Here is a 15,213-nt window from a genome sequence, read left to right on the forward strand (position 1 = left end):
TCCCAACTTGAGAATGGATGTCCAAAACAAGATTTTAACAATGTGTGCAGCTATAAACACCTTTGTTCACCTTCATAACTGTACAGCACACATCATGGGGAGAGAATCATTTCAGAAAATTTCCAGTGGTGACTTCTCTCTGTTATGTGACAGGTGCTGCAGCCTCAAAAATCTGGCCATCCTACCCTAACCCCAGACCCAATCTCTTTCCTCTGGTGTTGCTTAAAGTGAGACCAGCAGCCTGGTGTGTGGTGCACACCTTTAATCCCAGCACTGGAGAGGCAGAGGCAGAAGCAGGTGGCATCCATAGCTAGTTAGTGAGACCCTGTCTCAAAATAATAAATAAAATATGAGACCTGGCATATGTCTCTTCTCTCAGCTCTCACAAAGGGGTTAATTGCCCCCTCCTCCTCTGGTGCCTGTGACCAGAGACATGTAGCTTTTTAATTACTATGCCTCCTGGTGTGAGACCTCCAACCTCCTCAGAACCTTTAAGAATGGACTTTGCGGGCTGGAGAGATGGCTCAGCCGTTAAAGGCTAGGCTCACAACCAAAAATATAAGAATGGACTTTGCTCTTTTTAAAACCACATTGGGGGCGAGTGCTGGGAACACAGTACCTGGCACCTAGGGGTGGAGGCAAAGGACCTGCAGGTGATCAGATGTTGGGGAAAGGGGCAAACCAGAGAGCACCCGGGCAAGGCTTAAGAGGGAGGAGCCTGGAGGAGATTGAGTGAAAGTGCAGAAAGAGGAGCAGAGGGATCTGCTGAAGCCTCCATCGTTACCCAATACTGAGGAGCAGGGTATAGGTTCTCAGGCAGAAGAGAGAAACGGGGCGGGGCCAGTGGAGATGGTGTAAACAATGCAGAGCAATGGCTCTGGTAGGACCCAGAAGGGCGTGGTCGGCAAGAAACTGGGTGGAACTTAGCAGAGGTGTTGTCTCTACTGTCAGCGCCAGGCAGTGACCCAGGGAACCAGCCCCAGCTCAGACCCTTGCCATGCTTGTCACCAAAGGTTCCCTGGTGGCTGCCATCTGGGCAATGCTCCATCCCAAGACTCTGTTGCTGGCTGCTTTCACTTTCTTGTTGCTGATCAACTACCTAAAAACCAGGCGCCCCAAGAACTGCCCTCCAGGGCCCTGGCGCCTGCCCTTTGTGGGAAACTTGTTCCAGCTGGATTTGGAGCAGTTGCATCTGGTGATTCAGCAGGTGAGAAAGGGTGGGAGTGCCTGCTGTGCCATGACCTAATTCGGAGCTGCAGGGCCAGGGATCCTGCCATGGGGGGCGGGAGGACCTGGCTGTAATCTGATGCTGTCTGTAGGCTAACCTAGCCAGTAGAGCTAGTTTCTAATCTGTGCCTTCATTTATGACACACGATTTTGTGTTGCCAAAAAGTTGATCTTAACACCCTTGTGTGAAAGATTTCCATTGTTGTCCCACTATGATCTGACAACACACAATGAATAATTTCATTTCGGTTAAGTATGTTGAGTGGACAGATAGCAGGATAGTTCCCCCGGATAAATAAATGCTGCTGCTTTAAGAAACGTTGGCTTCCCTTAGTTCCTGCCCCCTTCTCAGTCTTCTTCTACTTTTCTGTCAAATGTGAGAAGAAACATGACATTCATTTGAATCTGATTTCTCTCAATCTGATGATCTTCAATCCTATTTTCCTGCAAATAACAACAACAACAACAACATATTCTTTACAACTGAAAAAAAAAAACTCCACTGTGTATACATAACACATCCTTTATTCATTTGTCTGTTGGTTGGCATCCAAACTGATTCCACTCAACTTTTGTAAACAGCACAGAAACAAGTAATAAACATGGGTCTTTGTGGATTCTTGTGACTTACAGATTTCTTCAGGGACCACCCAGAGTGAGGCAGTAAGATTCAGACATCTTATATTTTGGAAGAACCTCCATACTGATTTCCATAATTGTACCAGGTTACAACTCCATTGTATAAGGGGTTTGTCTTTCCCACATGCTCACCAACATTTGCTGGCATTTGTTTTCTTTACACAATAGCCATCTGACTCAGGTGAGAGAGACAAAATCTGAATGCAGTTTTAATTTGCATTTCCCTGGAGACTGACAAAGGATACCGAATATTTTTTCAAATATGTATTGGCCATTTCTGTTTCTTTCAAAAATTGTTCACTTCATTTGGCCATTTATTAAATAATTAATATGGGTTTTAGTGTTATATTTTGGAATTATTCATAAGTCAGATGTATAGCTGGCAAAGATTGTTTTCTCATTCTATATGCTGTCTCTCCACTTTTAGACTGTTTGAAGTGCAAAAGATACCTGCATAAAAGCACATTTTTCAATTATTAGGATTATTTCCTGTGCTATTGCAGACTTTTTCAAAAACTTCTTTCCTATCTTAAAGTGTTTGCTAATGTTTTCCTCCAGCAGTTGCAGAGTTTCTGTATTAAGTTGAGTCTTTGATCCATCTTGAATTGATTTTATACAGGGTGGAAAATAGAAATATAATTTTATTCTTCTGCGTGTGGCTATCCAAACTTCCCAGACCCAGTTGTTGAAGGCGCTGTCTTTTCTCTACAGTCTTGTTTTTTACATCATTGTCAAATTTAAGTGTGTGGCAGGGGGCATGGAAATGGCTCAGAAATTAAGAGAATTCGCTGTGCAACATGAGGGGCAGTTTGGATTATAGATGCAATGCAATAAGTCAGGAATCCTTTGCATGTCTGCAACCCCACCTTCAAGGGAGGTTGGATCAAGGGAGGGGCTTGCTGACTTCGAGCCTAACCTAGAAAATGAAAGCCCCAGGCTCAGAAAGACACCCAGAAGCAAGACAGAGTAAAAGGAGGACATAAGATGCCTTCTTCAAGCCTCTGTACATGGACAGGCTATGTACCTGTACAGTACGTATGTACATACACTGGCAAAGGCACAGTCATATACAAATTAAACAAATAAATACTTTTTAATTATTAAAAAAAGAAATCTGTAATAAGTGCCCTTTCACTTAATTTGTTAAACAGTCATCCAGGGAATACAGACACAAAAACAAAAACATGTTCTCTTAATCAGAATCCTCTCTAATATCAGTTCTCTCTTATTGACATGTGTTTAGTCTTTGTGCATCCTTGCTGTCTGCCTACCTAATGATTTTCTCAAGTACACAAATCCAGACAAAAAGGTAGTCAAGTCTCCAGCGCCACTGGGAAGTCTGTTTGTCTGTCCTTCTTCTCTCTCTCCCTCCTCTTCTCCCCCCATTCAGTGTTTTTGGGTGTGTGTGTGTGTGTTAAACTCAAAGACATAGAGGCTGGAAGAAGAGGTCCTGTCCTGCTGTTCTGCACTTTTCATGGCTTTGGGAAAAAATAATAAACTCTAGTTAGAGTTTACCCTCTGTCAATTGCTATTTTGATTAGCATGATAAAGAAATTATTTTACTTGATCTTGAGTTGATTAAAAATATTCATCTATATCTTTCTTTTGCCACTAAATTAGATGTGACTACAGGGCTTAGGTAAAATGTCTGATGTCACAACAATGGTTCATGATGAACCATTTGGGCTCTTCTTCCCAGGTGTGTCATTTTTCATCCATTTATTTGGTACTTTATATGAGTTTACAGTTTGATATTTCTGTGTATAAACAAGTGAGGTAAAATGATACTATTCACTAATAATTGTTTAGATTCTTGCCACTGGGAAACAATCCTCACAGTCTGGTGGCCTTCCCTTTGGATCGAATGCTCCTTTTTCTTCAGGTTCCATGACAGGCACAAATGTGAGCTGCCTTCTGCTAGCATTTCCATATTCTACTGAGCAAACTGTAGAAAAACAGGAATCCGACTTTCCTATGTTGGTCCCTGAGGTAACGGCAATGAAGGGCTTAAACCCAACATGATTTGACTCAACATTTTTTTCTCTGCACTTCCTGCCTCTTCCTACAATTAGAAGTTGTCTATCTATGGAATTATTTAGTGAATACACATTTATTAAGTGCTTACTATGGCAGGCACAATGAAAGATGATCATATGTAGATTCTGGTCACCAAGTGTGGCATCAGATCAAACGGCAATGGGTGAGAAGCTCTGGGATAACTTTTGGTAGTATGATGGCCTAAATTGGGTTGCCATTAAAAGAATGTTTAACAAGTATCTAGTAGAGTAAAAGGATAAGTCATTCTAAATGGAGGAGGTAGCATGAGTTAAAACAGGACAACGAAGAAGCTGATTCCTGTTCATCATGTGGAACCTGCACTCCCCTTCCAAGTCACAATTTCTTAAGTTTCTCCAGTACAATCTATTGAATTTTATGAGAACACTTTTTTCTTAACAATTTATTGTGTGTGTGTGTGTGTGTGTGTGTGTGTGTGTGAGAGAGAGAGAGAGAGAGAGAGAGAGAGAGAGAGAGAGAGAGCACATACCTGTAGAGGCTAGAAAAGGGCACTGTTGGATCCCCTGGAAATGGAGTTACAAGCAGTTGTGAGCCAACCAACATGGTTTCTAGGAGCCAAACTGTGGTCCGCTGTAAAAAGAGCTTCTCTCTTAATCACTGAGCCATCTCTTCAGACCTGGAACATCATTTACATAGAGAAAATCTCAGATACATTAGACATGTTAGATATTTTCATTCATTTCTAGTTAGTTGTTCCAAAGCATCCCAAATACAATGGTGTACACAAAATTAACACTTTCCCCTCTCAAAAGTGGAGAATCTGGAGTCTGGATATACAAAATGCAAAGGCTGCTTTGTACCACAAGCTCACTTGAGAAGTCCTGCTGCTTTTGTATTATTGCTCTGATCCTCCACAGTTTCAATTGTGTGTGTTCTAGAACATAGGGAAGAGGAATTGACAAGAAAGAAACTTTGAAGACCTATGACCCAGAAGGCACAAATGTAACCATTACACTCCTCCACCTTGCTTCCCATCTCACTTTTCATGAGCAGCTACTTCTTCTAGGAACCTGACCTGGTCCTGGTTCGCTCATGTGCTTATTGACTTTCCCTTGTCAAATAACTGATAGACACTGTGATAATAAGAAGTGAGTTTTGATCAGCATTGGATTGTGACTTTCTTGAAGCTAAAATTATCAAACTTTCTAGCACTTGGCATTGACCTTTGGCTGGGAGATGCTTACCATGCAGGTGGAAAGACTTAGTTCAGTCCCCAGAACTTATATTTAAAAAGCCCAGTGTAGTAGCCTGGATTTTTAATCAAAGGGCAAGGAAAAAGAAGACAAGTGAATCTCCAGGATTCACTAGCTAGCCAGCATAGCTGTCTTGAACCAATGAGACACCCTGACTCAAAACAAAACAAAACAAACAACAGAAAAAACAAGGTGTATTGCCCCTTAGAGAGATGCCTGGGATTTAATTCTGGCCACCATACTCATGCTCATACACATGCACACAAATGAATATACATGAAGATACAAAGAAGCTGGGTAGTGGTGGCTCATGCCTTTAATACCAGCATGCAGGAGGCAGAGGCAGGTGGATCTCTGTGAGTTCAAGACCAGCCTGGTCTACTGAGCGAGTTCCAGGTCAGCCTCCAAAGCTACAGAGAAACCCTGTCTGCAAAATGAAAACAAACAAACAAACAAAAAACAAAGAAGCATGTTAAACTTTGAGGCAACAGAGATTCTGGGTTTCATGTGCCCATTATTAACACACACACACACACACACACACACACACACACACACACACACACACACACACACACTGCACACCTCACTTCCCAATGCTTTAAGAATTCAGACTAATAAACCTTCTTACCTACTTCTTATGGCAAAGTTAATTGGTACGTTTTTTTTTTTTTCATTTTCTTTCTGGTTGACTCTGTTTTGTTCCTTCTTAAGTTTAAGGGCTTTGACACAGTGAAATCTTTCTCAAGTTGCTCTTCATAGCTCAGTGTCTGGTCTCACTAATCCTTGGAATGAGAATCTCTTTCTTCTAAGCATTCCCTCTGCTGATCCTTGTTTCTTTATACTACACTTGGAGATTTCATTCCTACTACTAACGTCCTATTGTTTTCCTTAGCTATTATATCTCATATTTTAATCCATTGTTCTTCATTTTTTCTATTAATCCTGTTTTAGCCTTCTGTACTAGCTTGTATTTTTAAAATTATTTTATTTTATGTATATGAATACTTTGCCTGCATATATGTCTGTGCATTGCATGCATGCCTGTTGCCCACAGAGGCCAAAAGAGGGTGTTGGAATGGGAGTTACAGACAGTTGTGATCAGCCATGTGGGTGCTGGGAATAGAACCCAGATTATCTGGAAGAGCGACCTTCCCACTGAGCCATCACTCCAGCCATGACCTATCTTCCTTTTATCCTCTTTTAAAATTATTTTTATTGACTTTATGTTGCACAGTGAAAAACATACCTTGTCTTATGACTTCTCCTGAGACATCACCTGACATTTAATCTACATGAAACAATTGTAGACACCACTGACACATTTTCGAATCATAAGGCTATAGATCCAGAGGTTAATTGACTTGCAGGTCTTTACTTGGTTGGCAACAATATAAAGCTTATTGATATAATTCTGCTGAACTAGAAATATACATAGGCAAAGAGCTGATAAAAATGAAAAAGGCATGGGGAAATGGTGGCACACACCTTTAATGCTAGCACTCTGGAGGCAGAGGTAGGTGGACTTCTGTGAGTTTGAGGCCAGCCTGATCTACAGAACTAGCTCCAGAATAGCTAGGGCTGTTACACAGAGGAACCCAGTCTTGAAAAGAAAAGAAAAGAAAAGAAAAGGAAAGGAAAGGAAAGGAAAGGAAAGGAAAGGAAAGGAAAGGAAAGGAAAGGAAAGGAAAAGTAATTTAGTCATTTACCTCAGAATTTAGCTTCTGGATCCTTCTCAAGTTCAAGGACAAAAGGTGGGTGGTTCCTATTGCCAGTGGGGAGTCATTTACCTTAAACTAAATTTTCAGTTGTTTCCATAGATTCCTTATTAGGCATTCACCAAAATAAAATTAGAAATTTACTGGATATTCACGTGTCCATTACTGATAGCTCTTACAGTAAAAATACATTCCCTTATTGGTTCTGTGCTTATGACTAAGATGGGGCAGACTGACTGAGGTTAAATGAAATTATTAAAACCTATGGATAAATAGCAAAATAGGCTGTCTTCAATGTGGGTTCAAGATTCTCAGATGAGGCCAAATCGTGGCATATGATTTGACAGTGTTTCCATGGGTTCAGGTCTCAAAGTGGTAGAGTGACAGTACATGGAGATGGGGAAGGGGTGGAAGACCAAAGACACCTGAAGGACCTGAACCCTCTGTTTGACACTACTGTTGCAATTAGACCACAGGCAGAGCTTGGGTCTGCATAGTTCTGACCCTTGGGAACATAGATGGAAGGAACTTTGATATTGATCACATAACATCATTCAAAGCAAACAATGTCTTACACATTATATGCATTTTGTGGGTACTGTCCTCTCCCAAACTACCTCCTCGTCCTCATGGCTGCTCACCACTCTATCTTCCACTAAACTCTAAGGGCATATGGACATCTCAACATGAATGTAGTTGTCTTCAGTGTGGTATAATGCCTGGCAATTTGCCTCCTCCAGGCAAAACCTAAGTTTGGCTAGATTACCCTGCCTCCAGCTTAATTGCCATTTAAGAATGATGAAGAAAATCCTAACTACAGTAAAACAGTTATAAATAATTAAGTAAAGCAAAAAAGCATACTAAATACCCACTCAGTCTGTGTGGCTATCTGGGATTGGTAGGCTCTTGTCCTGGTTTTCATCATTCATTTGTATCTCCAAGCCTTTGAACACAGAGCTCATTCATTTGTCAGAGATGGAATGAGTGGCTGGGTGCCTGGAACTAAACAGCATGCTTCTCACATTGTTGCTTTTATTATATCCCACAGAACTCTTTGATGGGGGATGTTTTCTTTAACCATTTCATAACCGGGGGTTCTGAAACTTGGAAGAGAGCACCTGCCCAAAGAGGACATAGTCAGTTAACCATAGAGCCTATGTGCTTTCATCACTCCAGATTTTCAGAGATGTTTCCACTTCTAGCCTCTACCCTTTATTGTATTTTTCATGTCTACTAATTATTAAACAAAAGCATTCTCTTCTCTACACTAACACTGTAATTTTACTCAGGCTTCCATGCTTTCTACAACCCGCTTGTACGTAGACAACTCAAGTTCTTTGAGGACCAATGCCTTTAAATTTCTGCCTTCACTGGATTCCAGGTTTAAGACCTTGCTTTCTTTTAAAGGCTTCTAGGGAAACATTGAAGTTTACTCAATTCTTATTGATGAATGCATAAATCAAAGTATAAGAAGAAATTTCAAGTTCTAAAGTGAATTGGAATTTGGTGAAATGCAGATGAAGAAAAAAGTACTGTAACATTCCTGGTATACCAATGTACCTTTTCTACACACAGGTATATGAACTTCCCTTAGTTTTAGTCTCAGTATTTACACATGTACATCTCATATCTGGCAGGTGCTGTATAGACAACCTTATCCTCTGGATAAACAGATATTTGATTTTCTAAGAAGTCTATGCAAGCTGTACAAAACATGAACAGACCTTCCTCAGCCCTTGTCAGATCACATGAGTTTTTAGGATGCTTGTATAGAGTCCTTGTTTATTTGTTGACACTTATATCCTTATACCTTCTTTTAGGAAAATATGTTAAATGCCTGTTCAACTCACACTGATCTATATCAATGATTTTTATAGAATATATTCCAATTTTAATTGAATTTGAATTTGGTTTAGAGGATGAGGAAACCTTTTCAGAAACATTACCACAGAACAAGGTGCATCCCTCCACTCCCATTAACAGAGACCTCTCAACCTAAGTCCCATTAGACATGCTCATGTCTGCCAGCCCTTGAAACCATGACACAGACACTCTTAACTAAGGCTATTTAAATGTTTTCCAGTTTGTGAAGAAGTATGGAAACCTCATTAGCCTGGATTATGGTAACATCCCTTCAGTGGTCATAACTGGACTGCCCTTGATCAAAGAAGCTTTCACTCACATGGAACAAAATTTTTTGAAACGCCCCATTACACCAATCAGAGAACGTGTCTTTAGTAACAATGGTAAGTTTCACTGGCAACACTATTGATTGTATTGTGTTGTTTAAAAGAACATGAATCTTCATGGAAAAATGGGACACGTAATAGTAAAAACGTGTGGTAAAAGGATGTGGTCAACATGTATTGCACATGTATGAAATTTTTAAAAAAGAAAAGAGTGCAGATACTATGGTTTCTAGTACAGTTTAAAATGTGTGTATGATGTGTTAAAGGTACCTCTATGTCTGTAATTTTATATTTCTGTAAACACAATCCTTCATGAAATGTTATCTTCAAAGTCAGCTAAATGCAACATTTCCTAGATGAAAGCAACCATCACAGGACTTACAGTGTATCCCTGTAAGAGAGATTTGGAGAAACCCTGTGTCCTGTAGTCGAACTCTAGATGCATGGATAGGAAGTAACAGCATCTCCTTCCTCAGCCAAACACACTGTGTGCTCACTTCCCTTTTCCCACTCCAACCGTCTGCCCTAGGAAAATGACTGTGAGTCAGCTTCCTACTGCTGCTTCTCTTCTTGCTTATGGCTCGTTAAACTGCATCATTAAAGCCATGCCACACAGGGATATCTAGCATTCTAGACAGTGTGAGAATAGACTAGCATCATTAAATCAACTTACATATTTGAAAGTTGAAAACAGACTTCAACTCTATTAACCTATAAATGCTTCATTTTTAGCCATTTCAAATTACTCCTTGAAACTCTCAACCATTAATTGTATGTCTTTGACTACATTATCTGCAAGGAGAAGCAGAGTCATTGGAATAATTGATTAATACTTTTACCAAGTAGATACAAATCATTCTAATCAGATGACATATAATTCATCTACTAGAAAGTCTGGATCAGTTAACTACACTGATTAAAATCCTGTCATGCTTTTATCCAAGTTGGCTTAGGATTCAGAAAAAGGTTTTGGAATAATGGTATTCATTCAATACTTTTAAAAACTACTCAATAGGGATAGAATATCCTTGATGGGACAAGAAAGAAAGGATCTTGAAGAACTGCAAGGTATCCAGAGTGGCAAGTATCCTATCTGAGGGGAATACTTAAATGGACATATAAAACTGTTGAGGTTGGCAAGAAAGAGTCCAGCTCTTGGTTTTCATCAAAGCATCAAAAGAAACTCTTAAGCGGTTTTTGTTGGGAGAAAAAGATCAAGTACTACACATTTTGAGGTTCATTTAGGATGCCAGGTACAGAACAGAAGATAGCAAAGATAATATCATTGTAAATTATAAAAGCAGTTTGAGCACTCAAGATGACAAAAAATGACAGTAGGTAAGATTGGGTTGGTGGCTTTAAAGCCGCATGGACTGAAGTCATTCAAGAGAGAAGTCATCATGACATATAGTTAGATGCCAGGAAAACTGGGTTCTCAGGAAACTGCAGGAGCTTTGAGTGATGCACAAAGAACACTGATAGAAGACAAGGTGATGAATGGTGTGTGCTTGTTTTAAAAATGTAATAATGACTTCTGTCATACATGTGCTGAGTGTAAATTCCTGTTAACTAGCAACATTTATAGTCACAATCACAACTCAGGAGTGTTTTTCTTGCAGGACAAATTACAGTTTGACTATCATAAGAGGTTATTTAAATTATAGGAGTTCATTAGATTTCCTGCAACAAATTTTGGTATAGAAGGGAGGTTTTAGACCTAGTCTTAAAAAAGTCCAATGTTTCAAGATTTGATAGAAAAAATAAAACAACAAAAATTAGAGGAAATTTCTGGCAAAGAATTAGGAAGAAAATCTGTAACTGAACGATCCAGAATAGAGAGTTTCGGGAAATAAATGACTGAGTTGATGAAAGAACACATGAGATGGAAACCAGGACCTATGTTGAAAAAGTTGAACATTGTTCTGAAAGGTAAGATATGGACAGGACTGTGGCGTTGTGTGTGTGCTGAGACCTAGTGGATGCTAACCACAGCAATATGCTCCTCCTCCCTACACCTCAGTGTTTGTGTGTATATGCATGTGAGGAGTGCTCATCCTCCTCAACTTCTTGAGTCATTTGTGATCTTTGAAAGTCTGCCTTTGCTGGAACCTCCCCTGTAATGCCTCTGTTGCTTTGTTATTAATACATGCCTTGTCTTATCCTGGTACTCATTGTGGCATAAATAGATGCATTTCTACTCATCAGCTTGGGGCTTTAGAACCTGGGAAAGTTGAATTTGAACACCTGGATGCCCACCTACTAATTGTCTTTCAAAAATTATTTACAATTCATTATCATGCCTCGGTGTTATACCAATTGAAATGGACATTTTGCTAGTTGATCATAAACCTTAGAGTATCTATCAGTACAAACTTATGTAATACATAAGAAGTACTTACTAAATTATGTGCTGTTTAATGTCATCAGAACATGTTAGTCACTTGCAATGAGACTGTGCCTAGATAGCTATCAATTCACTTTTTGGTTATTCTTTTCTTGTGTACATGTCTAATACAGTTTTTTTTCTGGTACTTTAAAGCCAGGATCACAATGCCATAATGCGGAATCTCTACTTTTCAGGATTGATCATGTCCTATGGCCAGACATGGAAGGAGCAAAGAAGGTTTGCACTAATCACATTGAGGAACTTTGGACTGGGGAGGAAGAGCTTAGAGGAGTGCATACAGGAAGAGGCCTTCCACCTAACAAATGCCATAGGAGAGGAGGAAGGTGAGCCCTTTACAGGACAGTGTAGGAGGCTGAAGCCCTTTAGTTCATTGAACAGATTCTTATTAATTTGGTAAATCCTAGTCTTTGGTCTCCACTGTGTTAGCAACTGAGGACTGAACAGTGAACATCTAGCCATGCCCTTCCCCTAGGAGTTCTATAGCTAAGTATGCAAACACATTGTTGAAGTTAAAGACTGGTTATCTATGTGTCTTCTCAGATATTGACAAAGTCCTTGCATTGTTCCATGACCCCTGTAACTAGATCTTTTCATATTATGCTCTATTGTGTATAGTTTATGTCATACAATGCGGAATATTTGTAAAAAAGGAAGGGAGGAAGGAAGGAAGGAAGGAAGGGAGGGAGGGAGGGAGGGAGGGAGGGAGGGAGGGAGGGAAGAAGAAAGAAAGAAACACAATATCTTTAAAAGATACATGGCCCCTCCCCACCTCCAGGACAGCCTTTTGATCCTCACTTCAAGATAACCAATGCAGTTTCCAATATCATTTGCTCCATCACCTTCGGGGAACGTTTTGGATATGAAGATGGTCAGTTTCAGGAGCTTCTGAGGTTATTAGATGAAGCCACATGTTTGGAGACATCAATGATGTGTCTGGTAAGCTCTTTGCCTCTGCAGATTTTGGCAAGTATATTGGATTGGGACTGATTAAAAAACAGATAGGTTTTTCTTTATGTTGGGAGACTTTTGAAGCTAATATATAATGGGTATAGAATAAGTCTTAGAAGTCAAATTGATACAAATCTATTTGTAATATAAGAACCCAGCATATATAAACATTTCTAACATTTATACAAACTATTTTAATATTTACAGTGGTACATATACAAGTACATTGAAATTTCATGTTTAAAAATTAAATAACAATGTTATCTTTGACTACAGTTGTCTCCTTTGCCTCTCTTCCTACCTCAGTCACTTTCTGAGTATACTTTCTATCTCATCAACTTGTTTTAAGAGTACTCTTTGCATGCAGTTCAGTGTCTGAATGTATTGTCCTTTTTTCTGTGGTTAGGAATTTGAGTTGTTCCTAGGTTTAGGGTATAAAGGATGATATATCCATGGATATTCTGGTGCCAATGTTCAAGGGAACACATCTACTCCTCTGGGTCATTTTTAGTGTGAGTTTTAAGTTATTTATTTTTTTTTAAGATCATGATATAATTATATCATCTCTTCCTTCCCTTTCCTCCCTCCAACCACCTTAAAGTACCCCTCTGTGCTCTTTCAAATTCACAGCCTCAATTTTTCACTAATTATTGATTCTTATGTATATGTTCTAACATTTATATCCCTATATACCTAATATAACCTGCATAGTCTATATAATGTTACTTTTATGTATGTTTTCAAGGACGATCATTTAATATTACATAAGCAATTGATGTGATCTTCCCTGGGGAAGACTTTTTTCTCATTCTCAGAATTCCTTGGTTGCCTATAGTTCTTAATGTGGGGTTGGGGTCTTGTAGGTATGTCTATTGCTATTGTCCTTGTTCAGCTCATAAATAACTTTTCCTTTGCATCTGGTAAGAGCTCATTTGTGGTGTAGAATGTGTTCCATTTTAGATAAGGTATTATGTGTATGTTTCTGTTGGAAGGAATACCCTTTAGCTATCTCTCAAGACAGTTTCATATACAGTGTAATTTAAGTCTTTCTTTTCTTTTGATTTTCCTTTTTTATTAGAAAAAAAATTATTTTACATGTCAGTCCCAGGTCCCTCTCCCTCCCCTCCTCCCTGCCCCCACCACTAATGCCCTACCTATCCCATACCCTTTCTGCTCCCCAGGGAGGGTGAGGCCTTCCATAGGGGGTCTTTAAAGTCTGTCATATTCTTTGGGATAGGGCCTTGGCCAACCCCCTTGTGTCTAAGCTCAGGGAGTATCCCTCCATGTGGGATGGGCTCCCAAAATCCATTCCTATGGTAGCAATAAGTACTGATCCACTACAAGAGGCCCCATTGATTTCCAAGGTCTCCTCACTGACATCTATATTCAGGGGGTCTGGATAAGTCCCATGATTTTCTCATATAGAGATGAGAGCAGCTTACTGAAATCACCCTGTATTACCTCAGGACTCCTCTGACATTTTATCTTCATTATTGTTGATTCTGGAAAATTGGAAGCCTTGAATTTGATTTGAGTCATATTTAGTTAAAATTGGTTGTTGCCTTTTAAAAAGTCACTTTCAACTAGTCTGAATTTGAAATCTTCTTTCTCAGATACCAGGATAGTTAGAACTGTATGTTTTTAATTTTCTTTTGCTTGATGGTTGGTTATTTTCTCTCTAATAACTCTATCTGTGGGTACCTTTGCCTATAATGTATGTTTCTTAGAAACAATATGTTAGTCTATGTTTCTCCATCTAATCTATCTCTTCTCTCTCTGTGTATCTCTCTCTCTCTCTCTCTCTCTCTCTCTCTCTCTCTCTCTCTCTCTGTGTGTGTGTGTGTGTGTGTGTGTGTGTGTGTGTGTGTGTGTGTGTGTGTGCTGGAGCCATGGACATTAAAGATTGTTATTGAACAATACCCACTAACACCTATAATTTTGATGTTTGTTTTTCTGGTTGGTTAAATTAGTATTTATTTTTTGTTTTCTACTCTGTTTCTATATACAGGTTGACTTGTTAGTTGTGTTAATTAACATTAATTTCTTCATACCTCTCATTAGTTCAGCCATTTTATGTAATTTATTCTTTCCTGTGTCTGCATGATTAACATTGCTTTTGTTCCTCTTCTGTATATAATGCTGCTTTACTCACCTTCTTCTTGCTGACTTAGTATATAATTGGGTACACAAGGGTTCCAGAGAGAATGGATCTGAAATACAGTTACTGGCCCTTCAAAAGTTCCCTTTCCCTTTAAGACCTTCTGTTTTTATGCATCCACTTCTCTATAATGCACGCAAACGAGGATATATTCTCACTTATCCTATCCCACAAGCACTTTCTCAAGTTCAGGGATGCCCTCTCTGAAGACTGATGAGTTGGTTAGCATATCTTATAGGTAAGAAAAGTAGAAAAAAAGAATTTGATCTGTTGCACTTGTTGTCTACAGTATTTTGTGTTCTTTGTTTTAACTCTTAATCATGGTAGTTGCAAGCCCAGCAGTTCCTTCACTTTCTTCTCAGTAAACAGAGCCTAGGAAGTCAGTAAAGTTCAACAAGACAACTTCTAGGTTACATAATGGAGTGGGGGTGTTAGAAGAAATGAGACAGTAAAGAGTGATAATAAATATCCTTGATATTACAAATTGTTTGAAGGCACTTTGGTAGACACTGTAAAATACATGTTCATTAATTTTCACAATGACCCTCTACATATAAAATAACACAACATGATGTCTGAAACCTGGCACAAAAGTACACAAGCAAATATAGACAGTAATCGACCAGACCTCAGTGTAATGCATTGTGTGTCACACCAT

General features: G+C 39.2%; 1 protein-coding gene across 4 annotated transcripts in view; it reads left to right on the forward strand.

Moving 5' to 3' along the window:
- Positions 1–905: 905 nt before the first annotated feature.
- LOC100764471 (cytochrome P450 2J3) overlaps positions 906–15,213 on the forward strand; it is a 28,424-nt gene continuing 14,116 nt past the window's right edge. The window contains exons 1-4 of one of the 4 annotated variants that reach the window (XM_027400447.2): positions 906–1,207; positions 8,937–9,099; positions 11,623–11,772; positions 12,225–12,385. In XM_027400447.2, the coding sequence (XP_027256248.1) occupies positions 998–1,207; positions 8,937–9,099; positions 11,623–11,772; positions 12,225–12,385 (684 nt within the window). In that variant the 5' untranslated portion in view covers positions 906–997. The remainder of the gene's footprint in view (positions 1,208–8,936; positions 9,100–11,622; positions 11,773–12,224; positions 12,386–15,213) is intronic. The other 3 variants (XM_027400446.2, XM_027400445.2, XM_027400444.2) reach the window with 3 other exon arrangements.

This window comes from Cricetulus griseus, chromosome 2 (genome assembly GCF_003668045.3).
Source record: "Cricetulus griseus strain 17A/GY chromosome 2, alternate assembly CriGri-PICRH-1.0, whole genome shotgun sequence".
Taxonomy (NCBI): Eukaryota; Metazoa; Chordata; class Mammalia; order Rodentia; family Cricetidae; genus Cricetulus; species Cricetulus griseus.